Source organism: Conger conger, chromosome 1 (genome assembly GCF_963514075.1).
Source record: "Conger conger chromosome 1, fConCon1.1, whole genome shotgun sequence".
In the NCBI taxonomy this organism is placed as follows: Eukaryota; Metazoa; Chordata; class Actinopteri; order Anguilliformes; family Congridae; genus Conger; species Conger conger.
Window position 1 is genome coordinate 22,319,876 of NC_083760.1, and position 26,900 is coordinate 22,346,775.

General features: G+C 42.0%; 2 protein-coding genes across 5 annotated transcripts in view; one reads left to right on the forward strand and one right to left on the reverse strand.

The window, feature by feature from the left end:
* Positions 1-241: 241 nt before the first annotated feature.
* Positions 242-4,601, forward strand: erg28 (ergosterol biosynthesis 28 homolog). 2 transcript variants are annotated; one of them, XM_061238207.1, is made up of 5 exons: positions 242-636; positions 1,251-1,410; positions 3,807-3,897; positions 4,022-4,140; positions 4,377-4,601. In XM_061238207.1, exons 2-5 carry the CDS (start codon positions 1,278-1,280, stop codon positions 4,463-4,465), a joined length of 432 nt encoding a protein of 143 aa, XP_061094191.1. In that variant the 5' UTR covers positions 242-636; positions 1,251-1,277; the 3' UTR covers positions 4,466-4,601. The 2 variants fall into 2 exon arrangements, with proteins under 2 accessions (XP_061094191.1, XP_061094200.1); XM_061238216.1 differs by lacking the exon at positions 242-636 and adding an exon at positions 643-1,082.
* A 656-nt stretch (positions 4,602-5,257) lies between these two features.
* Positions 5,258-26,900, reverse strand: part of flvcr2a (FLVCR choline and putative heme transporter 2a) — a 42,723-nt gene continuing 21,080 nt past the window's right edge. For 2 of the 3 annotated variants that reach the window (XM_061238185.1, XM_061238176.1), the window contains 9 exons: positions 24,097-24,237; positions 20,795-20,862; positions 19,972-20,075; positions 16,492-16,602; positions 13,682-13,787; positions 13,332-13,443; positions 12,574-12,629; positions 9,066-9,178; positions 5,258-7,515 (listed from right to left, as the gene is read on the reverse strand). In XM_061238185.1, the coding sequence (XP_061094169.1) occupies positions 9,104-9,178; positions 12,574-12,629; positions 13,332-13,443; positions 13,682-13,787; positions 16,492-16,602; positions 19,972-20,075; positions 20,795-20,862; positions 24,097-24,237 (773 nt within the window). In that variant the 3' untranslated portion in view covers positions 5,258-7,515; positions 9,066-9,103. The remainder of the gene's footprint in view (positions 7,516-9,065; positions 9,179-12,573; positions 12,630-13,331; positions 13,444-13,681; positions 13,788-16,491; positions 16,603-19,971; positions 20,076-20,794; positions 20,863-24,096; positions 24,238-26,900) is intronic. The other variant, XM_061238194.1, reaches the window with a different exon arrangement.

A 26,900-nucleotide genomic window follows, 5' to 3' on the forward strand; every position in this document is an offset into this window, starting at 1 on the left:
TTGAGCAGTAAATTACTAACCCAAACAGATGCAAAATGCAGGAAAAGTTTTGTGTAACCCGTTAATTGTAATTCTTACAGTCAATGTATTGATGGGGCCAGAGGACCTCAGATTATAGCAAGCATTTTGTTTTTAACACGGTTCACACGAAACTTCCCCAGGTTTTTGCATGTTAGACGTAGAACTGCTTACTTTTGTGTGTGTGTGACAGCGGCCAACAAATGGCCAACGCACCGGCCTGCAAAGCTACGCTAAACTGACGTTCCGAAACGAACGCTGGTCGATAAGAATTAAACAGTGCTTTCTTTTCTCAAATTTGGACGGGTTTGGTTTAGTTCTGAACGAGCATTCGCTAGTTCAGGCAGTTCAGAACTGAACTGTGGCGTTCTTAACGCGATTGGTGGAATGAGTAAAATAAGGCGGATATTAAGTCACGCTACTAATATAGCGACTCGTGGAGTCAGCTTACTTGCTTCATGATTGGACAATATAAATGTCTATCAAATGTATCGCTATTGAATGACATGATTTTTTGTCTGAACGATTGGACCCCTTTTTGATAGTTTCTGCAGCTACCCAATTAACTTGCAGGACTGGCCGTTTCAGTCGGTGTTGTATTTATGGTCCGCAGTTAAGGTAAGTTAGCAAGCCAAGGAGACTAGCTGTCAACACTTTATATTTTATGCGTAATTGAATTAGCTTTCTCGCAAACGTTTCTCTCGTTTGAGACGCGTTGGTTTCGTAGAGCAAACACGCTATCTCGCTGTGAATGTACTAAGTCTGCGGTATGGAAGAGCTTGCATCCTAGGGTGATTTCGCTGTAGCTAACGTTAGCGAGGTAGACGGTTCAATGAATGGGAGCTAGCTAGCCGGTTTCCCTTTCTGCATCACTGATCCGATATTTCTTTTGTAAACTTCAAATTAATCGTAAAATAGTTACCTCTGTGCAAACTAACTTTTGCCAGCGATAACGCTGGAACTCTATTATACTGCGCGACGTTTTTTTACGCGTGTTGCTTAAAGTTACCTACTAAATGTGTAGCCCACGTACACTGTCACCACAGTAACACGTCGTACACGAGGTAGTGTATTGTTTTCCATAAACATTTTTTATTTTTGCTCACTCCTGTCATATTTTGTGAAAAGCACTCTACCAACATATACATATCTTGATCTAATTGATATTAATTGCGCTAACGTTAGTAATTTTTTTAACACTGACAAATAAAATACATGTTTATTGCGTCCAGGCGAATAGATTTCCAAAGAGAACAAAGATGAGTCGGTTCCTCAATGTACTGCGAAGTTGGTTGGTGATGGTCGCTGTCATCGCCATGGGGAACACGGTACAGAGTTTCCGGGATCACAGTTTCCTCTCGGAGAAACTTTACACTGGAACCCCAGAGTTTGGTGAGTTTTGGATGTATCCCACATCGACCCCTCGCCTTCTCTGCCAGTGACCCTCGTGACAGTAGGGTTAAGCTGCATGGTCTGAGGCATTCAGCTTTAGTTACAGCTCTTCTTGCCTACACATGATCATTTTTTCCTTCAGCAAGTGATGAGTCCAAGGTGTTTGCTGGCCATATGAAGTGTATGTACACTACATACCTGTTTTAATGCAAGGATTAAATCAGACTTCTATTTGGATAGTTGGTGGTTTGAGTATCTCAGAAACTGCTGATCTCCTGGGATTGTAACAAGCAGAAGTCTCTAGAGTTTGCAGGGTATGGTGCGAAAATAAACCATCCAGTGAACTGCAGTTTTGTGTGCAACAGTAACAGTATCGCAAATAACCACACATTACAACATAGTTATGCAGAAGAGCATTTCAGAGCACACCTCTTAAGTGGATAGGCTACAGCAGCAGAAGACCAATAAGTAAAAAGTAAAAATAAATAAAAAATCCTGGAAATAAACAGAATGTTTTAGGATTTTCAACATTTGAAAACAAATTTATGTGACTTCAAAGACCAAAAAGCATAGAGTGCTGCACAATCCAATATCACCTGACCTCAACCCCATTGAACATTTATGGGGGCACTTGAAGACTGACAAAAGCCAAGCATTCAGTAACATCACTCAGTAACATGCTCTTTAGAACATTGTCAAATAATGCTGGGATAACATGAATCATCTGGTTTTGCACCAATTTGTGGAGTCCGTACCACCGAGTGAACATTGCCATTAAAGCAAAGGGGGGAAATACCAAATAAATAAAAAATCATGTACAATTCTAAAGAAATTCATGTACGTATTTAAAATTGAATTATAAATACAAATGATGCTTTGCAGAGTTTAGTTTGGATTTTGGGCCAAAGTTGAAAGCACAGCTCAGTAAAATGGGTAATACCTCAAAGCAGACCTAGCCAAATGTATGCAAGCGTTGTGCAGCCAGCAACTAACTAACAGTAGTAGGAAATGAGCAGTCATGAATCTGAGCTCCTTCCACAAAGCTCTAACACATCAAATTTAATTTACTACACCGACATGCACAAGTGCTGTAAATCACTGTCTTTGTACCACATCCAAGATTCCTAAAGGACAACAGGGGAGAGAGTGGAGTGGGGAGCCCACATCACACTCTTAAATGGTTACGCCACGGGACATAAGGCCGTAGTTAAAGTAATTAATAAAACAATATGGTCTACTGGCAATTCCAAATTTGATCAAAATTGGTTGTATGCCATCTTACTTTGACTGCTTGTGCTTTGTGTTGAGCCATTTGTGTGTTACATAGAAAGGTAGACTAGTGCTGCCACTGTTGTCATCCAGTTGCATGTTCCTTTGAGACATGGGCACATCATCCAGGACCTTACTCAGAAAGATTCAACAACAACTTGGGAGTATTTTTCCTTTAGGCACGATTCCCCGGACAGTCCACTCCTTGTATAGTTATCCCTCGTTCTACAGTGCTTTTCATACATTTGCAGAAATTCTGATCCTCCATGATGGAAAATTCTATGTTCAAATGCATAAGGGCACAAAATGGACTATATTAAAAATATTCAGTCACACTTTATAATAAGGTTCATTAATTGACATTAACTAATGTAGTTGTAAACATGAGTTAATGATAATACATTAATTAAGCATGAAATTAACTTTTCATTTGTTAATGCAATGTTAACAACTAACATATTTGTTACATGATATTTAGACATAGCAAACCACAGGATTGACTTTATAATTAGTTAACCATGAACAAATACATTGACTGACTTTTTCATTCCAATATGAATTGACAATAACTACTAGTAATTTTTAACATGAATTAATTACGTACAAATACATTAACAGACCTGAATAGATTCTCAGTAGTTAGTTAGTTAAGAGCTACATTAGTTTATGCCAATTCATGGAACCTCATTGTAAAGTGTTACCAAATATTAATTGATCTTCATGATTGTCATTCACCATGCAATCAACTCCACTCCAGGAATGAACCAGCTTTCTCCCACTAGTCTGCTGTGCCAGATTTATGCTGGCTCTTCTAATCAATTCTGTGATATCTCTATCTTCAACACTGCCTTTCAAACGTAATTCGGGGCTTCCAAAGCCATTTTGGCCTTGAGCAAATGTTTTATTTGAGAATTGAAAGCAGTGGAGGGAAAACATGGATGACAGCAACAATGTACATGTAGATAATTATTCAGAACGCTGGCATTTGAAGGCTTACAAATTGAATTTAATATACACCCTGAGACACAGGCTTGTGGCTGCCCAATTTGCGTCATAATCAACATGCTTTTATGCAGGTGCACAGCAAGCTGTATTTGACACACACGTTTGTTTGATGTATTTTGCAGTAAACGGCCTCCAAGCACGAACCTTTGGAATCTGGACCTTGTTGTCGTCCATAATTCGCTGCGCTTGTGCTATTGACATCCAGAACAAAACGTAAGGTGCCAGCCAATTCTGCACTGCCACTGTAGTGATTCATGTTTTTCTTGTTGGATTCCAGCGAGCCTGCTGGCAGAGGGGAGTGTTTACTGAATGACTGTTATTATTGCGCATCTTGCAGGCTCTATCATATCACATTGTGGACCTTTATTTTGGCACTGGGACACTTCCTCTCCGAAGCCTTTATTTACAAAACGGCACCTCTGACGATCGGCGTGATGGCACCACTGATTGTAGCAAGTGAGTATTGCATTTTGCCACCAATGTACTTCTATGTAGTTTGATATATCGCTATGTACTTCTATATACTTAATACAATATTTTCATTATGGTACATGATTATGGAATTAATTGAGTGCACTCCCAGTTGGTGAAACAACGTTTGAGCCACTGAAAATAATTCAACATTTTAAATGAACTGAATGCTGTTCATTGATTGCAGTAGGTAGGCCAAAATGACCTGCCCGTCTCTGCAGGTGTCTCTATCCTGGGCATGCTCATTGGGTTCCAGTGTGTTGGCGAGCCACAGGAAGTGGTCGGGGCACGGCAGAAGAAGCGGAACTGAGCTCAGCCAGGCTTCACTCTACGTGCCGTCACGCGTCATGCCACGCAACTCCGCCTCTCCCAACCACCCCAGCCCTCCTTGCACTCTCCCAACCTCGAGCGCAACGTTTAAAAAAATAACAAAAAACTGACGTCAACTCTTTTGGGGGGAGGGGGCGGATGGAACCTTGGCTTCCATTTTAAAATGTGAATGTTTAATACTTTGGTCTTGCACTGCACTCAATGTTGCCACGTGGGTGTGTTCTGTCGCTCCGTTTAGTCTTTCAAACTTCTGAGAACATTACAATAACTATGATTGGACAGGGGTTGTATTGCAGGCACCAATGGACTTTCTTCCCTTAACTTAGACTCAAACCATTGATTTTAATTTAATTTTTATATTTTTTCTTTTGGGAGAAGGGGATGGTCATGATCAGGCTGTGTAGGGATGTGTTTTCATTATGCATGACCACAATTGGAAGGTTTTTGACTAGAACCTTCTGCAGAAAGCTGAAAAGATGACTGTCAATTGACCCAGTTATATGGACAAATGCACTGATAAACACAATGTGAGTTATAAACACTAGAGGCTGGTGACAGGGCAGTGGAAACATCCCCAAGGTGTGCCGTGTCATACTCTGATCATGTGTTATCGATCATTCCAGGACCAAACCTTGCATAAGATGCGAAGATTTTTGTAAACGGTGGAGGAAACCAGTGTCAAATAAAAATATTCATGAATCATTTTAAACCCAGAGGCAGTAGAGTATAATTTACAGTGATCGCCATGCATGCGCCAACAGTGAACGAACACTTTTCATGTAAAATAATCTTTATTTCAACAAAATATGAGCTCCATAGTTCACACCTGTAACTCGTATAAATGATGAGTAGGAACAATTTGTAGTACAAAACTGTAATTGTTATTCTTTCAAATTAAATGGCTCAAGCTTCACAAATCACTTTTCATTGAGAGGTATACAAAATTAGTCTACAAAACAATGTTATAACCACTGATATAAGATAATGGTACTTAGGATTACAGAACAATTCAGAGGAAAATCACTGCTGTTTTTAGAAACACAACACATTCATAAATATTAGAAAAATTAACTCACAAATAATTTAAAAGTATATATTTTTATCAATAACAAGTACAGGGAATCATACATGTAAGTGCTAAAATACAATTTGCCCAACTATGGCTTCATTCTTAACCAGAAACTTGGTTAGAGAATTAGAGTAGGATTTATTGATAGCAAAGCAAAAACTCAATTGCCCACATTGTACAGTACACCAAATACGTTAATTCTATTTCACAAAGCCGATCATTGTAGCTAAAAGAAGTTGACCTGCTAAACTGGCCTATATTTTACAGTAACCTACCTAGTTTTATTGACAGATGTACAGAAGGGTTGATTTCACAGCAGTATCCATGTGTTGTATGGTAACGGGTGCCATGACCCTGTTGTTCTATGAAATTAAATTTGTGCTCGGATTCAGGAACTAGGACTATTAGAGTGCTGGCTAATGAACACAGAGACCTGTCGTGGAGTAATATACTACAGTCCTAAAGTGTCTGATATTCTCTCTGAGAACGCTGTGAAAGCAGGGTTTAGTGTCTATGGTACAGATCAGAGACTGACCTTCTGAGACATACCCAGATGCACAGCATCAACTGAATCAATGGTATTGGTGTTCTCCTGTACTTTCCTCTGCAGGTAGTAACTACAGTCCATTCATAACCACACTCCATACCTGTTTAACAGGTGGTTTGGACTGCCATAGTGGGGAAAGTGCTATACCACTGGCTGAATCAGCATTCTAATTTTTACTTTCATATTCTAAAAAAATAGAACACATAAAAATCTTCAGCAATGTAAAGATTTGTTTGTATTGGTCTACTATAAGAAAAGGCAATCACAATTTGAATATTGCTCATTAAAGAATACATACATAATCCCTTACCATTATGGGATTTGGTTGAATGTACTGCTGGTAGGATTTCGAAAAAGTCATATTTCGAAAACGTCTGTGTTTTCATGGTGTTGAGGTCCAATGTAAGGTACAAAATGAATTATGTTAAAAAGTTCCCTCAGTGGCAGCAGTAATGTTATTATTTCAAAAGTCAGAATTTGTTTCTGGATAGAGAAATGTGAATTGCTGCAATCCAGTGATCAACCATGTGCTTGAGATGAGGTTGGGTGACTGGCCGTCTCTCCATCCATCTCTTCCATCTGTCTGACAGTGTCGTCAGTCCTCACCTGTATATCACTGGGAGCCAGTTTTCCCTGACAACAGCATAGCACTGTATGTTAAACTGTTTCTCCCAGTTCTCACATTGTTAAAGGGAAGCAGCTCTTCTTCAATAGTTCATGTGTGTGTTTAATGTGTCCCTTACTTAGGCTAAGGAGAGTGTGTGTTGTTTGTACTGTGTGTGTCTGAAGTTATCTATAGCTGTGCTTTCACTGACCCAAGTTAGCTGCAGGTTGTTTGCACCTGACACAAGTGTTCCCACGGCTATTTGCATAACAGCTGGTCTATGGGAGATGCAATACAAAAGTGTATACGCTGCTTACTCCTAGCTAGGGAGCAGTCTTGTTCATAGATCAGCATACATAAATCATGTAACTCCCGTACTGTATACTACATATAATCCCTCACCACAATCTTTTTGTTTTTGCTGCACCAAAATAGGAATAGCAAAAATATAACGGCTGAAGAAAAAATTATTCTGCCGTTTTATTTTCCAGTTTTGTTCTTTGACTATTTTGTGATAAAGGCAGATGTTCTGTAAGCTCTATTGAAGTATGACCCTGAATATGTGGATGTGTGCAGCACAGTACACAAGCAATGTATAAGACTTGCTCAGTTTAAATGCATGTTGGAACATGCAACAGCACATGCAGCTAAGGTGGGTCTCTGAAAACACAGTTTAAGGTGTGTGCGGGTAGAGAAGAAGGCACAAAGAGGCATCTGCATGTCCATCCTGCAGACTGCCCGTTCCTACAGTTTAGCCTCGTTCAAGACCACCGGTGCAGTGAGGGCCTCTTCCAGGTGCTCCTTCAAAATCTGCCAATCAGAGCACAGGACATTGAAATTACAATGTGGCTCCTTCCTTGCAGTCATGCAGTACAGTACTAGACAATATAATGAGTACAAACTTTGAGTTAATGACAAAAAAATTAATAATCAATAGTCCTTAACTTCAGAATAGAAGAAAGGTTCCAGTAAATGATCATATTTTATCATATTAATGATATCATTTTATCATATTAATGAGAATATTTTCTTTGCTCATAATCTTAACACTTGGACACAAAATTGGAGTTAAAACAGAGGACTAAAAGATATGTTAAAAGCAGAGAACTACATTTTTCATACACCCACTATTATTCACGATGCATTCATTTCAGAGCTTGGCCCTGCAGTGACTCATCACATCTGTAGATTTACAGCACAGTGATCATTAGTCCTCGAGGAGAAACCATCACACAGTATCAACGCACATAAAATACATGCACACGATGCCCATTGCAGCAAGACAAATGACCAACGCACTGAATGTTTAAACGCATCCTTTCACAAAGTCCACATTCTTTAGGAAACGCATACATTATTTCACCTCTAGTGACTAGTCCGGGAGGGCCGCGGTGCCTGCTGGTTTTTGTGGTGTCTTGGCACCAAGTGTTAATTTAAGTAATTGACTGGCAAGAGTCCAGTGGGCCTTATTTAGCAACTGATTGAAAGGAAACCACAAAAACCTAAAAACAATGTAGCCCCTGGGTATTTAGTCTGATACTCCTGTTTTAAATATATGGAAACAGCCTTATAACAAACCTGGATTTGTTAATGAGCACAATTTGAAAGCCAGGAGGCAGAACTGATTAAATCAGATGGCTGAGTTCATGAGGGGAACACACAGCCATCAGTTCTACCTCCTCACTTAAGAGTTGTGCTCATTAGAAAATTCCAGCAATTGGGACAAAATACTGGGGAGGTAACTGTAACAGCCAGTCACTCTTACATTGTGTAAGATATTACATCAATTAACTACTTTTATGAGGGTCACAACTGATCACTAATTGTATAATTAATCAGGTGGTTGTGACAATTCAATGATTTAGGGTCTGCTGCCCTAGATGAGCTGGTGTCCCTAAACATAGGGCAAGTTTAAAAATGCTTGGGAGAGGGGGGGGCTGAGGGGTCTGTGCAAGAAAACAATAGAGGCTGTACAAAGAAAATTGACTAAGGGCTAACGAAAATGATTAGGACTGTCACCAGGAATTGGGCTTACACATTCTTATTTGTTAAATCAAAGAGGTGCCATCTCACTGATAGACTGTTTTCTTTTAATTTTAACTAATCAGTAGCTGATTAAACTGTGCTACACTACCAAAGCCATTTTCTCTCCACACTTACCTTGTGGTGTGAATAAACAAATAATAAGCCCAGTGCTTCTGTTATTACCTCTCCAACATTAGACAAATTCTCCGAAAGGGTCTCCAATCAGGCTAACTTGCAGTAACTGCAGCGGTTTCAGATAGGCTTGGTATGGTCGTTTAGAGTTGACAACTATAGCTCCACACAGAAGCGAGTGTGGACAAGGTGGGTCCCCCTACCTTGGCGCATCTGTGTTTGGGGCTTACTGGGGTTGGGGTTATAATTCAGGACTGCTGCTGCAGGTAGTTGATGGGCCTGTGGCCCCATAGTTCGGAGATTGGGAGACCTCAGCCTGAAACAACAGCTTGGGGTCACACACACAAGAGGCTCACCCCTCCTTAGTCCCAACACTGGCTCCACACCCAGGCTTCCAGTAACGCTGCCAACCAGTCCTCCAACACTCCACCTGCATCTGCCCCTTGACTAAAGGATGACTCATCAGCTGAGTCACTCACTCGAATACTAGAATATGTCAAAATTATGGAGTGTATTTACTGCGGGATGGAGGCCAAATTCAGCAGTAACGCACGCTTCTTGGTAATTTTGTTAGGCAGAATTCCAAAAGCTTTGAATTTGTAGAATAAAACAAGTTGCCTTTTTAAAAAAGCAATTTTCTGAGAGTGAAAAAGTAAAAAAAAAAAAAAAGTAATGCTTTATTTTCAGTTCTGCTGGCACATCGTGGCACTGGAGACATTGTCAGGAAGCCCACAGCACAGTGTTTGGACTAAAGAGATGGCTGCGAGCCATTAATCCAAATAAGCGAGAACGTTATCGAGAATATTGTGAGTGCACCCCAGACTATTGCATTGAGCAGTAAAGAGAAGTTATTTGTAGTCGGAAAAATTAATCGACAAGAAGGTTATCAGATCAACCATTTTACAATTCAGATTTTGCCATGTAAACAATTTAATGTTGATTGCACTCGATTGAAGTAATCAGTGGTTGTTGATTTAATTTGATTGTTGCTGACAGACGTTCTCCACTGTAACAGCTCTCAAACCAAAGATCACCTAAAACACTACATTTACCATAGTCAACAATTTCATAACAGAATGGCATTGCTAACACTACTTCATGCAGGTTCATGGGGTGGTCCAGGAGTTCTTACTGGCATCTCTAGTACAGTTGGAAGCCACCCAGGAACACAAGAGAAAGCAAGCTGTCATGTAGTGACAGTGGTGGGGGGGTGGAAGGCTAATTTTGTCCCTTGCACTTTTTAAGATAAAAACAAAACAATTGTATTTTTGTTGACAATTTAAAATGCCAGTACTCCAAGTGCATTAATTTGGGCTTGTAGAGCTTACTAAGGTGATAGTTCTGGCTTTTTTGAAGTGATGAAGCAGGGGAGTTGCCAGCAAATGAAAAATGTTGACAAGCAGATTGTCGGCAAACCATAAGTTGCATTCGTGAAAAAAGATTAGTTTAGATTCAAATGTTTGAATTCACGCACTTTTCATTCATTTTTTGTGCCACAGCCATGGCGACAGTCACAATGAGCTTGTTAGAAAAAATCATATCATAATCATGTTTGTGATCGCAAGCTTTGCTTCTAAAGAATATGCAACAGGCACAATGTTCCTATTGTCCACATTGGCACTTCATCTAAGGAAGGGAGACTACAATTTGTTAGTTAGATTGATAGTAAAAACTATTTGCAAGCATCTGTAGGCAGCTTAACTAGCTTAACTAATTAGCTTGTCCTTCTGGCTCTGACGCTAAATCTCACCCTTGTGCTACAGCCTCTTCTCTTTGATTAACGTTACAGTTTCACTAGCTCACGGTACTTTCTCATGCTTTCTTCACAGAACATAATCCCCAATGAGAGCCATAGAAGAGTGATCTTAAATAATGTACATATGTTTTGCCTTATGAACAGAGAGCACTTTATTAGGTATTTATTATATCTTATTTAGACTTATTGGTCTTCTGCTGCTGTTATCTAATTAAGAGGTTTGACGCGTTGTGTGTTCAGAGATGCTCTTCTGCATACCACTATTGTAGAAGAGAGAACTGCTGCTCACTGGATGTTTTTGGTTTCTCGCACCAATCTCTCCAAACTCTAGAAACTAGAGATCAGAAGTTTCTGAGATAGTTGAACCACCCTGTCTGGCACCACCAATCATTCCACAGTCAAAGTCACTTAGATCACATTTCTTCCCCATTCTGACATTTGGTCTAAAAACAGCTTAACCTCTTCACCATGCCTGCATGCTTTTATTCATTTAGTTGCTGCCACATAACTGGCTGATTAAATATTTTCATTAACAAGCAGGTGTACAGGTCTACCTAATAAAGTGCTCAGTGAGTGTAGATGTCGCTTAATCAAGTTTTAATCTTAGCCAAATTATTGGCCTGAATCATACTTGGTAAAAGGCTACACCTATAAAGATTCTGATGTGTTCTGATAAGATAGACAACTTCCAATGCTAAGCCAGAGAGAAAAAAAGCCATTTTACATAGAACTACATAGAATTGATATATTACTCTTTTAGATCAACATTTGGGAGTTATTTTATTTCCCAAGTGACAGAAATACATGAAATGAGGTCCCATAAAATATACATTTTCAGACCTCTTGGGCATTGAAATGTCCCCCCCCCCCCCCCCAACGACTATAACCAAAGTTGTATATTAATACAACTTTATTACTGTAAACTCAGCATGAATATCCATTGTTGCGGAAAGTGCTACTGTCACAGATGATTCTCTGATATTTTCTCTCTGTTATGATACTGTCTTAACAAGGATAAAGTTCATTTTACATTTATTACTAATTAAACTGTAAAAAAATATGAAAGTCGCACACACAATGTGACTATGATTTTTCTAAATTTACGCTGCACTAGTCTGCACCTCTCCAAACTTTCGGGTATGCACCATTCTGTGTATTGCTAATTAAACTGAATTAATTGTATCATCCTGATTTTATTCAAACTGGTAATATACATGTTATATATTAATATTAGTAGTTTATGTTATTCATTGTAAACAATTTTTGAAGAAATAAATCTATGCAATTACAATAGTAACTGATTGATGATTTAAGGATACAGTGAGAGAAAGCAATAACTGATTAAAACAAAAAAATGGAATTTAGCTACATGGCCTAAATTCTCTTCTCTACTGTGTTTTTCCAGTTTGGAAATAGTGTTGCTCTTTTTCAGTTTGAGGTTTGCAGTTTTAGCTCTCGCAGCTAATAATCAGCGTCAGGGTCGCTAATCACACCAAAATACGCTCCAACAGCACAGCCCTGCACATGACGGACTACTCGTACATGACCTGGAACACAATCTAAAGCTTTTCACTGCCTCGCTGAAAACTTTCCCTCGTGGTCCGAAGCCGCAATCCTTTCCCAGGTGCGATCGTGCATATCCAGCAGTAGGAAAAGGGCATCGCGGAGAAGGTGTGACAAAGACAAGCACAACCATGACAAGCACAACCATGGCAAGCACAACCATGACAAGCACAACCATGGCGCAGACAGTTAGTACGAGAGGCGCCCCTGAGCCTCAGACCGGTAAGCCCCGGCGTTCAGAGCGTGGCTGTAGGGTTAGGGTAAGAGGACACCTGCAAAGCATGCGGCCTGTACCACACCCAGCCCACCCAGCCTCACTACCGCCCTGCCTCCCCACACGGGCTGCCTCCCCACAGCCCGTTCCTCCCACACAGGGAGGGCCCGAGACTTACGCCTGCCTCCGCCAACCGATTCGCCTTCTGCCTCCGGAGATCCGACTTGATGAATCCTGAAGGACGGGGATAATACAGGGGTTAGCAGACCAGAACACAAGACCACTGAAATAAGTACAGGTACAAAACTATGCTGCAGAGGTCACCAACCCTGGTCCTGGACAGCTACTGGGTCTGCTGGTTTTCGCTGTTACTCTGCACTTATTTAATCAATCAGAGCAGATGATTACACAGCTAACTCACCTCACCTGGTTAACTGGGTCTCAACAGGGTGCTGATTTTAAGGTGAAAACAAAAACCAGACCCAGTAGCTCTCCAGGACCAGGGTTGGTGACCTCTGCTATACTGTAATGTTTTTCAGCAATATTAAAAAATAAACATGCTAACATTTGCCAGGAGGGGGCAGCATCATACCGCATTTAATTTCCACTCGGCAAGTTGCCACTAAGGGAGCTGTTCAGCGTGATTTCATGGTGTTATCAGCAATAATGTAATGACACGCCAAAATAAAAAAATGTGCTAATCAATTGCGGAGGGTAGCATCATACTGTTCTGAATTTCCACAACTGGACGAGTGTTCAAGTTGATCGCACCTCGTTATCAGGAACAATGTAATGACACACCAAAAACGGCCAATGAACCTTGCAAATGAGTCTCATTACGTAACAGATGGCGCACAAGTTTGGTGTTCATTCTCCTGTGAAAGACATCGCTGCTGGTGTTTACTGTGGCTCATATGCCGGGGAGAAGAGCCCTACCTGTCATGACCGCTCCGATCAAGAGGAATACGCAGAGGAAAATGTTCCCAGCCAGCGTGCCAAATTTGTCGATGATCTTCCCTTGACCAATGGTAAATAGGATTCCAAATACCTAGGGTGAGAGGGGCCGGCGGTTAGCGAGTGCAGCACACATGCTGTCCCGTACACACGAGGGGCAGCGAGTCCCAGTCTGATGTCACAGCTCTATAAACAGCACGCCCGCCTGGTCATCCGTACATGAGCTGCAGGAATGTGTTTGGACACATATGTCAGGGCACAACAGATGAGCCCACATGGACCCTCGTTCCAGCTCATGTGGAGTGGACTCCATTTGCCCTTTTCGGGCCTACCTGTGCTGAGCAGTTGAGCAGCCCTGAAGAGGTGCCCTCCGACTCGGGGTATGTCAACTCCACGGCGAACTCGAATCCTAGAGGCAGGTAGCCCGTCATGAAGAAGCTGCAGCCAGCACCCAGGAGAACATTCAGGGACAGTGAACGAAGAGAAACATGAGGAAAGCCTATTAATTTTAAACAAGGGCAACATAAATGAGCAACGCGCATGAAATGCGCAGAGCAAATTTGGTCAGGGAACTCTATCACAGCTGACAAATAGTTGGCCTCAGCCATCACATAAACACTTGTTTCCATAGTCAACTGTTTAAGTCAGACCTTCCCTACGCCACTCATTGCCTCTGCATGCTCGCTCGCTTTCGAACAAACTGTGCTCACCCTCCACCACCCCAGCTACCACCTGTTGTTTGGATCTGCTTCTAGGTACTAGGGCATTTCCTGTACTCCTTGTTAGTATGGGAGATGTAACCTGCTCCCTGTAGATAGAGTAGTGCATACCAAAAAAAAATCAGTGCCAAACCTAAAAAAAATAAAAAATAAAAAAAAACTTTACTTACATTTTCATAAAAATGTTTATCTAAATATGCGAGTTCAATTTTTGTTTTAAAGGAGCACTGTCACACTTGTTTCAGTTGAGGTTAAATGCTTAAATTCTGTGTGTAGGCCTTTTTAAAATCACCGTCAGTGTAGCCGTTTCCTAAAGGGCAAACACACTGGACGTGTTTGGCTTGAATCTCCAGCCTGTGTTTCCCAGAAGTGTAACGGGCACTCAAACTCCACCCTTGAACGCAGAAACTGTTTGGGTGGCCAGTCCCAGGCAAAATATGGTAACGGTAGCATACAAATATCACGTAACCTAACTTGGCTAGCCTGAGCGATAAGGCGGACAGCTCTGACTTCGCCGAGTTAGAGGACTAACCTTTCAGTTTTGAATGGAAATTTACAGAGGCAGAATTGCGTGAGCGAGAGAGACAGACAGCAGAGGACGAGGCAGTGGAAGCTACCAGAAAGAAGAGAAGTGGGAACAGAAATTTGTGTCAGTGTGGGAACTGTGAAACTAGAGCCTTTGCTGCCGAGAATGTGATTGAGTGCAACTGGACATGTTTGCCCTTATAAGTTTTTCCCCATATTTAGGAAACAGTTACACTGACGGTGATTTTAAAAAGGCCTACACACAGAATTTAAGCCTTTAATCCAAATAAGCTCAACTAAAACAAGCGTGACAGTGCTCCTTTAAACATTTTTAAACAACTTTTTTATGCCAGTTCCATTTTTCCAAAATCTGGAATGCCTAACAGGAACTAAATATCTGCCCCATCAATTCAGAAGGGCTTAGGCTATTGTGAGCATTCCCTGAAATACAGCAAGCCATCACTTCTTCCATGTGGCTGTTCATCACTCGAGCTGCCATGAGCTGTGCAATTTACACACCTAGTGTAAGCAAAGCACAGGCACCCCATGGACCAGAGGAGGCGATTTCTCTCTGCCAAGGAAAGCCCACTCTTTCTAGCTGACAATACGGGCAATTGTATGTTGCCCTGATGGGTGTCGCCCATTTGGCACTAACACAAACACCCCACTGTGGGGTGCATTACTCCACTGAAACACAGCGCTTAAACTGGACAAATATAATGTTTTGGAAAGAATTTTACGATTTAACCAAGTTACTAATCATTTTAAAACTCATTTTATTGCACGTTAAGCATCCTACGAATAGGAATTAGACAAATATTCAAAAACAGATCATGACTTTTACAATGCATTTCACTCAGAAGACATTCCAAAATCTAAAATCCTCTTAACTATTCATCTCATATTATAATTCAATCAGGATGGGAATATCCCCAGCGGGAAAGCAGGAAGATTTATGATAGGGCGTTGAAAAACAGAAAGGACATAACAGACTAATTTCAAGTCGAAACTCTATATTAAAATGATTTGGGGCAGCAGCAAAACACTCTCAAAAAAGATGTGTTAAAACAACACAAAATGTTGCCATTTTAGCCATGTCTAGTTAAGGAGAACACATTTTGTGTTTTTATTTTCAACAGTCTCAGTCTGACCTATGCACATACATTTTATCTTCTTCACACAAAAATTTCTGAGCTTTGCGGCACAAAGTGGGAGGACAGCCTCTGCTCTGGGTGTGTTAGTCAAGAGTGACAGTTCATTGCTATGTAACCTATTTAAAATTTTCCAGTCAGACAGGTCCACATTTCACCTTTTTGTCACCCACCTGCTCAACCCAGGTCTAAGGCACAAGTTGGAGCTCAGTCTGCAGTAATTTTGCTAATTTCTGCTTCACACGCCTAGATGTTCGCACCACAACCTTCACCTTGGGCAAACCCAGTCCCGCACGCACCTGGCCAGTGACTGTACCAATGCGCGTGTAAATGTGTGCAAGTGTGTAAATGTTATGAAATGTCTTATTTTTCTCCTTCTGTCAGAAGAAGCACTAGCTTTATTGGCGGTGCAGGAACCGATGTTCACTCATGAGTAAAGAATCAAGCTCCTCTGGGTCAGTTTGGGAAGCTGGAGGTGGTCATGGGGCTGGAGACTTGCCCACTGTTGTTTGGTTTCTGATGCTAATGATCTGCTTGAGGTAGGACCAGGGGCAGGCCTAGCTGTGCACACATATCTCGCTCTAAAGTTTGCTCAGTGGTGGGATTACTAATATACTAAAAGCCTGCGGAAATGGCAGTTTCCTCAAGCGAAATATAATTTTAACCCATACCACCAGAATAAGAAATACATTTCTCACAATATTTTTGTAGTTCACAATACTGAAGTAAGGGTCTGTCGTCTCTTACCCGAGTGCCCCAGCAGTGATGAAGACCAACCACAAGTGGCCGAGATGGAGGGTGAATGTATACACGAGCATCCCCACGAAGGACAAAAGGTAGATGGCCAGCGTCGTCTGCCTGAGAGAGAGAATGCATGACCATCATTAATCAGTCAAAACACAAAGTGCCCCCGTTTCCTAGCACTGAGAGTACCACCAAACGATTCCGAATTTTGAGAGGGAGCGAGCACATGGAGAAAATAGAAAAAGTAGACATTGGCCACAAGACTCTGAGCTGTCAGCCTTTTAGCATTGTATTAAAATGTAAGAAACATTTCTTTGACTAACTGTAAGGAAAGCTTTTGTCTGGAGACAAACATCTTCAGGGGTTGCACATAAAATGTCTGTGGCCGCATTCGGGTTTATAACCAAGGGATTCAAGGACAGTGTTGCATGTTCCCAGAAAATGCTTGGCAACCAGGCAGCCACAAATGCAAATGGGGCCTGTATTAGATTAGTCTCCAGTCAGTCTGCTTCCAGAGGGATTAAGGCAGAAGAATGAAAAATTCAGTAGATTATACTAAATATACTTTACTCTGAATGTTGGTTGTATACAGAAGCAAATGACACAAGACCTACTGACTCAAACTCTAGAGTCTAGAGTGTGGGATGACCAATGTCTTAATAGCAAGGTCTATAGAGACAAGATGTCCAGCTTTTCAAATTAAATACAACCAGAATGCAAGAGAAAGGTTATGCCGAGAGGCACCCAAACAACATATGCAGCCTGGTTGACAAGTGGGGGGTGAGAAAACAAGAATGTGATAGTTATTGTTATCCATAAAATATCAACACCTGCCGCCCTTGTTGAAGGCATGTCTCCCAAACCAAGAGAGAAAAACAAGATTCCTGGGCATAGCGAAGCCCCTTTCATAACCCTGGCACACGTTTAAGCAAACAGGATTCTGCTGCAATGATTTCCCAAACAACCCATGCGTTAAGAACCCTTTGCTCAACTTGTTGTTTTTGAAGGAGATTTGACCATTCCGTGAAATTCATGACCCTAACCATGTGAAATTTCCAGCAGAGGGGCCACGGTGACTAAACAAAAAGGCTGTTCAAGCAGTTACAGATTTTCCTTGGGCGGCTCCAAGATGTTTATTTAGACATGTTTGTTCATGACAGTTATGCAGAACTGGAATAGGTGCGAGTCAACATGTCCAAACAACTAAAGGCACAATTCAAAAAAAAAAAAAAAAAAAAACGTGCAGTAGCAAACTATTTCACATCACATTTGTGGCAAAGATACATTATTCCAATTCACTACTGAGGGAGCTTCTTTATGCTTTATAAGTAAGGGACAGTCAAAACCAAAAAATCCTTTCTAATTCCATAAATCATCTGCTGGTTGCAAAGACACCTGTCAAATGCTGCCCACAGTTCCCAGCCAAATAAAGCTCCTTCTAATCCAGCACTCTATCGAGGCCCTCCTCCCAGGCACCTCTTCACGCTCCACTTCTGGAGAATTTTATTGAGGGAACAAGTGGATAAAGGTTGTCAGCTCCAATCGTGTGGGACAGGCATTGTAGAATCAGCCACTGTTCTCCTGTGGAAAACTGAGGTGGCCACTCCCAGGGAAAGCATTAATCCATTTGAATACCTTGCTTTGCATAGGATGTCACTCATGCTGAGGGTGCCCTTGTTGCTATAGGCAATACCTACGTATTGAAACCAACGAACAAACATGCATCAATCTAAAGTGAAAGACAAGTCTCCGCTGGGTTTTCCGATATAAAATGAGACCTTTCACTTGCTGTACCAAGTTGACCCTGGTACAAAATTAGCCTAATAGGACATAGTTTAAAGAGCTGTATACAAGGGAGCCATTGAAAGGTCATGTTCATTACCGCTCAGCCATCAGGTTTGGACCAATGCCCCTATCCAGACACAACACTGCATTCTGTACTCCTGTTTACTGTTTACAGTACAAGATGCTAAATCTACTGAACCATTTTCAACAAAATAAAACTGTATGGTTGCGTCTGTCTAATTTCCAGAGCCTAATCATGTAATTTTCTCAGAATCGTCCGCTGTGTTTGATTTGTCTGCCAAACCGCTTCAATTCCTCTTTCTTATCATTGCCTGTTTGCAGCCCTGCGTCTTTAACTCTTTTGTTGTCGGTCTCTTTTTTTTTTTTGTAATGATACTGCTGCTTTGGTTTCTTATGCAAGTCATTGTTAGAAACTAGAACATGTTCTCAAATACATTTTTTAACCATCAGATCAAATTTCCTTTTCATCTGTAGCTGCCAATTAGCAGGGAATGTGTTGCTATAGAGGGTCAGAGCTGGTATGTTCGTTTCATGTGTGAATAGGCCATGTGTCAGTCTGTGCTATCTCTGAAGCACAATACCTAGTACTAGCCAAAAAGTAATGGTAGTCAATTGATTCCGCTTATGAGGCGGCATGACTTTAGTATAAATACCATTCCAACATACAAAGAACTTACATATGTAGTTTAATTCAAATCCATGTATACTTGCAACAAGGCAAGTATAATCTCCTGAAGTATTGTGACAAGCCTCTTAACTGAGCCCTTTGAAGTGGAAATTTCTTTTCCACAGCTCCAATTCATTTTGGTGCTTCCCATTTCACTGTATACATTGTCAACATTACTGATATTGTACTTTGTATCACAATTAATGGAAGCACTTTAAATATGGTCAAATATGACCATACAAGAATATTGCCTCAAGCGAATGAGCATGAATGAATGTCTATATGTCTATGCAGTTATTTCAGTGCAAAGGTAGCTTTACTGAGAAAACTACGTCTGCCGAAATTCAATGAGTTCAGTAGCACGTGATACAACTATGCTGCATTTTGGTGTAAACGTGTCCAAATTGTGCGTTTTTAACTGTGTTTTTTTATGATCATACGAAGAGGACAGGGTAATTTGAAGGTCAATACAGTTGTTATGGCTCTTGCTGAGCTGGGGTGGAATGCTTTCTGCTTGGCCATAATGATGGAATATCCTATTACCACCCAAGCCTGTGGACTGTAAACACCAAAGTGCTAATTAGTGGTCAGATCTCTCATTAGCCAGGGTCAGGGGGGATCGACTGCATCTGCAAAAACAGCCTGGGCCAGTATGAGGTATAGCCATGTAGAAAAACTTTAAATGAGTCACCGTCTGCACACTGGTCAAGGTTAGCATCATCCCCTTTCCTTTACTTATTCTTGTGATGCGTCCATTTCCCAAAACCCTCTTCAAAGAGCCGTAGTTATGTGGCGGCCCCCTCCCATAGGTTGCGCCAGATAACCCCACTCTCGCATAAAAAACGGTTTACTCCATTTATGATCTTTTTCCGATAAGCTTTAGATTGCATGTCCTGAGAAGTCTTGTTGCCTTATCCATTCTTATCATTATCAGAAGACACGACTCCTAACTGTGCTACGGGTGAGGGCGCAAGGCCGTTACGAGCGGCACCAGGTCGGAGTTTTCTTACTTGTAGGTTTTGGTCTTGTCCAGCCAGATGCCACAGATGAGGGACCCCACCATGCCGGCAATGACGATGGTGAGGCCGATTCTGCCAGCATTCACCTCTTCACCCTGGGGAGAAGAAACCAGCCAGTTTAGACTCGGCGACATTAGGGCAGATCAAAATTATGACCAGGACACGGGACAAGGTCTCAGTGTTCGACTGCTAAAGAGGCAGGCCGGTTGCAAATGACAGCAATTGTGGCATTTTGTTATTTATTACAGGATCACTCATAGTAGGCAAGAGGCAGAAAATAAACTTGTCTTGACTTGCAAGGAGAACTGGTATGAATAGATAAGTGGAAGCTGTTTTTCTTCTTACTATTCTTTTTTTGTATTATCGGGGAAGCAGCCAGGAGCTATGTGCAGATAAATGTTTATCAGCCGCAGAGACGTATCACACCCATATCCCACAAGGGCCCGATGAGCTCCTCAGCTCAGTGAGTAAGAGAATAAGAGCGCAGCTGGCTGTAGCAGGGATGTGCCTCCAGCAACACATCGCTGAAGCTCCACAGTCTATCCAGAGACGACACGCAGAAAAATAAACCCAGCTGCAAACCGCCCCAACCCACAACCACTCCATCTCGCTGTTGAGTCACACACCCCTACAACTGCACTGGGACTGAACAGGTTCCTTCAGTAGGGAACAACCCCAAATCCCCAAATGAGCCAAGCACAAAGACACAAGACCCTTAGAGGCAGGATATCCTGTCATATACAAATGTATTCCTGCGAGAGGTCATTCACAACTGGCTGTTGCGTTGAGTCTTAAAGAGCCGTCTTGGACTTACAGGATACTGATCGATGATCATCCGGTTCAGTAGCGTGGAGACGGCGTAGAAGCAGCCCACGTTCAGTCCTGTGTGGAAGACAAGGCGACACGTCAGTCGGTTTACGGAGCAGAGAAAGGCCTTGGGTTACGCAGCTGATTTTTATCTAGTCTGCCATGATGGCCCACAGGAAACAAGGAGCCAGAAGGGGCCCTATGCCTGAATTTGGCAGCAATTGTCAAAAGTAGGCCAGCAGTGAAAGGCACATGTAATCTCTTTATCTGCCACAGAGTTTTGAGACTTTTGTTCTGTATTTTAAAAAGTGTGTTTGCAGCGGAGGCGCCGACGACAGATCGCTCAACCTTGAGACGAATGCAAGGTTGAAGGGAGGAAGAGGACTGATTTTGCGGCGCAGCCGACTCCGCCCGTAAGTTTATCCTCCAGAACTACGATTTCCCCTGGTTGCCATGTCAACAGCTCCACAGTTCTTTCTGGGAGATGAAAATAAGTGGCATGATCAAAGCACAGATGAGGAGGTGCATATTGACAAAATAGCAAACATCCTCAAGCATGCACTGAATGACTCCTACAAGCTACAACTGCCTTTTTCTTCAACATTTCTGATGAACCTAAATGAGTTCGACTAATTGAGAAGTTGGTGAGAAGAACATCACTGGATTAGCCCAAACACTAAATGCATCTCGCTCATTGGTTTTGTGCAAAAGCATTATTTTTAATTAATGGTCAACCAGTGAATTAGTGACCCTCCAACTGTATGCACAAGTTCGAAAGAGCAAAAAGACCACTTGTGAGGGACTTTTAGGCCTCCATATTTATACGTGCATCACAGGTCACCCAGAGGCTGTTAAAATGACCACTGCTTTCTCAATCCAATAGATTGATTCCTGGTTATCACAGTGTGCATTTTTTATGTTTTTCTAACAGGTGACCAATTCAAATGAACTCCTACATAAGAGTGCTCCCACAAAACAGGTGGGGCCTACAGTAAATGACTCAGATGTTGTTAAAACACCTTTAACTGAACATAGTCTGAGTGCATCTCCATGAATCCAAATTCAACAGCTACAGCTGCCCTTGATAATGTCACCTTGGGTCACGGAAAGTCAGTTTTGTATTACAGATGAGCGATGAAAATATTTTTGGACTATTTTTGGATTTTTGGAAATATTAAGTCACCAGATTTTTTTCGGATCTGATCTTCTTATCTAAAATGTTCTTATTCGTAATTGAAACTTCCAGCAATATAGTTTATGAGAACTTACTAAGATGTGTGCCCTAAGACATACATTTTTTTAACCATCTACTCTAGCATTATTCTACATCACATTCATTAGTGAATAGTCATGAGATGCATTACACTACAAATATTTCAGCTTCATAAAGAAGAGAGATAGAACTTTAAATGTCAAGAATATGAAGCTGATCTGGTTAGTCTAACGTTCTTCCGTAACCTTTGGTTCCTGAGGTCTGCAGCCCCGGCTCCCAGAATAACAGAGCCCGCTCAGTTTGGGACATGCTGCGGATTGCCTGGCCTTTCCCAAACACCTCTGGGGCGGACGCACGCGTCTCCCGCAGCTGGGCCAGGCAACGGGCCGCGTCCTGTTTCTCCAGGCTTAAAGAAAAGCAATCATGCCAAAGCAATCTCATCCACTGACAGTGCAGTTTAAGAACGCTACCGACCTTTCAGTCCCAAATATCCCTGGAAGAGAGCATAGGAAGAGTATCATTCACTCTCTATTCCCTTCCCTGCTGACTAGAAACTGGCAACAACTCAGCTAATCAGGTCAGTGGAAGATTACAGCAGGACTGCATAGCCAACTCGACATCTCCCACCTACCCCCAAAATACACACTGGGCTTTGCAAAGGTCACTGTTTTTACGAGGTGGGGGAGATTATATCGTGGCCGTTTTGATAACACTCTAGGTTAAAACCTGCCAAAGTCTCAATGGGACTGAGTAAGAGGATCCAATGGGCATGCGGGGACTTCTGAGAACTAGGCTTGAACAATGGTCTCATCTGCAACACTGGTATGAACATTATACTGAGAAACTTGCAGAAGGTATGAGGCAGCATGGACAAAGACTACAATCCTAAAACATAGCCAGTCCAGGGGAGATCAGGTTTATTACTATTGTCAAGATCAATATTTCAGGACCTCTTGATTGATTCCACTTTGACATCTGTTTGCCCCATAAGATATATCAGTGATCCCACGTACCCCCAACAGTTTTATGTGGTTGTCATGACTATGCATACTTCACTGAAATGTAATTCCATTCTTAGATCAGGCTATATTAAATTATTTTATTAGGTCAGACATTGTTTTACAGTGGAAGCCCATTATAACGCCATAGTTGGAGTCCATGAATTGGAATCACGTTAAAAGCGCGGTGGTGTTATAACACAGGGCCCTTAAAATTGCTGTGTCCAATGCTAAAACTGCCGCAAAAAAAGTCGTATCAGCATTCCTTCCGATGGCATTTGCACAAACCACTGGTACAGTGCTGTGTCCAGTGGTTCACATCCTGCTGTGGCAGTGCTAGTCCAGGTTTCTCTTCTTATTTTTCTAACCACAAAGCGTGCACTCACAAGACAACTGCGCTGGTTTCTTTTCCTATTTTAGCTGATCTGGCGCATACGTTTGGCCTTCCCTGGTGTACAATCCAGCTATGACCAGCTTGAATTACCAGCGATCAGCCGTTTCAAAACCTAGCTTCAGCTGTTGTTTTCAGCAGGGTTTACTACTAAAACGTTTTCATCTTCTGCAAGTTTCAGCTTGCATTCTCAAGAAATCTTAATTGTTCACTAATATTTCACTGAAAGCGTGAAATACAATGAATGAAAAAATGTATCCACGGTTGTAATTGATGTGAAGGCGTAGCTGAGGTGACACTGGCACTGAAACTAAATACCAGTAGCAACAGGGATTAAGACTGAAGGCTCATGACATCAACTCACCTGCATGGGCTTACTTTTTCGAAAAACAAAGGTGCGGGGTGTCACTTTGAATGAAGACCACGTCCATAAACGTGAATGCAATCATTGTTTAAAGCCCAGAGATTAGCCTCATCGCAGTCGGCATCTCACAGTGGATTACGAGGCTTAGAATCAAAGCTATGGGAGCTGTGCTTGAGATGTCCAAATTTGCAGTATAATAGCGCACGTTATAATGGGGTTCCACTGTATATTGCGATGTTTTTGCAAGCAATGTTGCCTTAAATCACTGTAAAACTAAGGTATTTCATTTCAAAGGGTATTCGGTCAGCTATACTCAGAGGCAGCAGCTGTAAGAAGGATGTACCGTAAGTGATGATGAGGAGGATGAAGGGTATGTTTCGTAGCAGTCTCATGATGGAGGCCATGTAGGAGTACTGCTCCGGTGGGATGTTGCGGGATACAACCTGGGCTTGAGTGGGCGGGATTTTCGGCCTCTCCTGGAAAACTGACACACAAACACACGCACACACAGAGACAGCCACGCACACAGACATGCGCACAGGCACACACAGCGAAACAAAGAAGCAAACAAACACACACATTATGTTAACAAAGCAAGTTCTGGTGACGAATGTTTTCAGTTTTGTAACAGAACACCAACCACCTGGAAAGCAAGCCTCCCAGAAAACAGAGTTGGAGACCACAGTCACATACTAATGAAGAACAACAGTTTAAGCCGAGGCTTGCTTGCCTAAAGGAGAGATGCTACAGAAAGGTGACAGTGGGAAAACCAAGCACAAGGGCGTGGTGTGTGCAAGATCGTGTAAGAACAAGCACAGGCTTGCACAGAACGAAGTCCACTCACAAAGACCTTTCTTTCTTGAGGGAATTGATGACATCAGTCCTATTTTAGAAATGATCATGCGCACATGAAATAGCATGGGGGTTATTGATGCAGACCTTCTCATTCTGGTGAATTTCCATAATCATTAAGCATTCTACAGCTTAAGTTTTTTCTCTTGCGACAGAGATGAGAATGACAATATTAATCACGACAACCGCTGTTGAATTAAATTCTACTTTATTACTCAGCATAGACACAAGCACTAAAATAGCTAATAGGTAATTAATTCTGCCGCCCCCCTCCTTATGGTATGAGTAAATGTAGACCTACTGCCGGGAGGGAGGGATTATATTTATACAAAGACACAGTTCAAATTTACTCCTCATACGCCTGGAAACAACTTGGTTGCCTAGCACAGCCGTTGGCCCTGAAAGTCTTCTGGCAGTTCAACTTGTGTAACCTGTACTGTCTATACATACACTGTAGCAGTCTCTTATTTCAAATGCATAGTCTGCTCCACACTCTCAAACTTGCATCAGTTTATTCAACACAGCAAACACAAGTTAGACAGTCCATAATATATTACCAGGGTTTTTCAGAGCGCTAAAGCGGATAAACAGAAAGACAAATGATTAAAACTACAGTTAGAATTGTATTCATCTGGTGGCACATTGCAGCCCTCTGATAATCAGAGAAAAGCAAAGAGAGAGAGAGAGATAGAGAGAGAAACAGAGACACACAGTCATGAGCTCTGTGGGCAGGACATCACGTGCAGGACACTTGGCTTGTTGGCATTGCCACCCACTAATCAGAGCTGCAAAAATGAATGCCAAGAGAAAGCAAAGACAAAATTATGTTGTATTCTTTCATCAATGATGCCAGTGTTTCAAAAATTGAAATCCTTATGATTAGAAAACGGATTCATTTTGAGTCGGGGGTCACAACGGCTTGTTTTTACTGAATTCATTATTTGTCAAATCAGACAGGGAAGGGACAGTTGAACTGCGGAGACTTTTTCGCAAAAGGTTTGTCGATAATTATGATTTCCACCTGTGCCAGCAGGTAATCAGTGCTGCATGACCACCACACAAGGCTCCTGGGCCTTGCATATGAGGGTATAAGAAAAACATGAACGTATTAGATGAAAATTATGTTTATTTACAGGAACGTATTCTGGATTCAGCGGAGTCAGACCAAACTCAGAACCTTTGCAGTGATGACTCCCATATCCCATTCCAAGCCTTGATCAGGAATGGTCAATACACATAATAGGAGGATGCAGACAATTTTGTGATACCTATCAATTAGGCCGTCACGCACTGGCCATCCAGCTGTTGACTCAAGTAGCTTCTGATCTCTCCCTCCCAGCTGTGTTATAATACTGAAAAGATCCGGGGAATGTGTGGCCAGCAGACATATTGGCATCGGAGACACATTTCTTACAAGGGGGCAGGGCCAGAGTGCCATAGGTGGTAAACAACCTTATTAGCTTTGGCAGATTATTTTGCCCTTATCTGATGTACAGAACGGGGTTTGCTCTTGTGTCTCGTGCATGTTATTGTCCATTGACAAAACTGTATTTTTCCATGTAGCATCTAATGCAAATTGCACTGCTCCAGGGCAAAGTCAGCTCATCTTTAGAACCTACCCACACCCTGCCTTTGGGCTTTGGCAGGAAGCAAGCAGATGTGACACATCGTCACTACAGTTTGCCGATCAAGCCTGCCAGATCCTCAGCTTCCCACAGGGAGATCGGATCACTGGGTACTACAGCCGTCGCTGGGTTTATTAAACGGGGGTGCGTGGACAGGAAAATGCATTTGCAGTAAAACCAATATGTATTCATATCCTATATTCACTTTGACAGTTGCTATTTTGGGCTACAGCGGAGTGGTTGAAAGACACACCGCAAATCAACCATCATTGTCATCACTGTACACCGCTGGCTCCACTGACTCCTCCAGCTGGGGTCAACAAGCCAGAAGTAAAGCTTCTCGTGGGCAGAAGTGCTCCCTCCACAACTACCAACTACAGCCAGGTACAACAGGAACCCACAGAAGAGATGGAACAGGTTTTTACTTTAGATACATCTGCAAGGTGCCAAGCTCGCAAGCTTTGAAGCCAAGAAACTGGTCCTACCACTACCCACCCTTTCCCAACAAGCAGTAATTAAAAGTATGGCTTTGCAGTCACTTCCACTGACAAGAGGCTGGATGTGATATGCTGAGGTGGTGAAAGACCAGCGCTCTCTGAGACGGGATGCAGTTCATAGATACACTTCCTGATATCTCCTCAAATCACTGTCACTTGTAGCAGCTGCGCTG

Coding starts and splice junctions, on each gene's coding strand:
- erg28 (XM_061238207.1), top strand. CDS start 1,278: ATGAGTCGGTTCCTCAATGTACTGCGAAGTTGGTTGGTGATGGTCGCT. Junction 3,898..4,021: donor ATTGACATCCAGAACAAAAC/GTAAGGTGCCAG, acceptor CGCATCTTGCAG/GCTCTATCATATCACATTGT. Junction 4,141..4,376: donor GGCACCACTGATTGTAGCAA/GTGAGTATTGCA, acceptor CCGTCTCTGCAG/GTGTCTCTATCCTGGGCATG.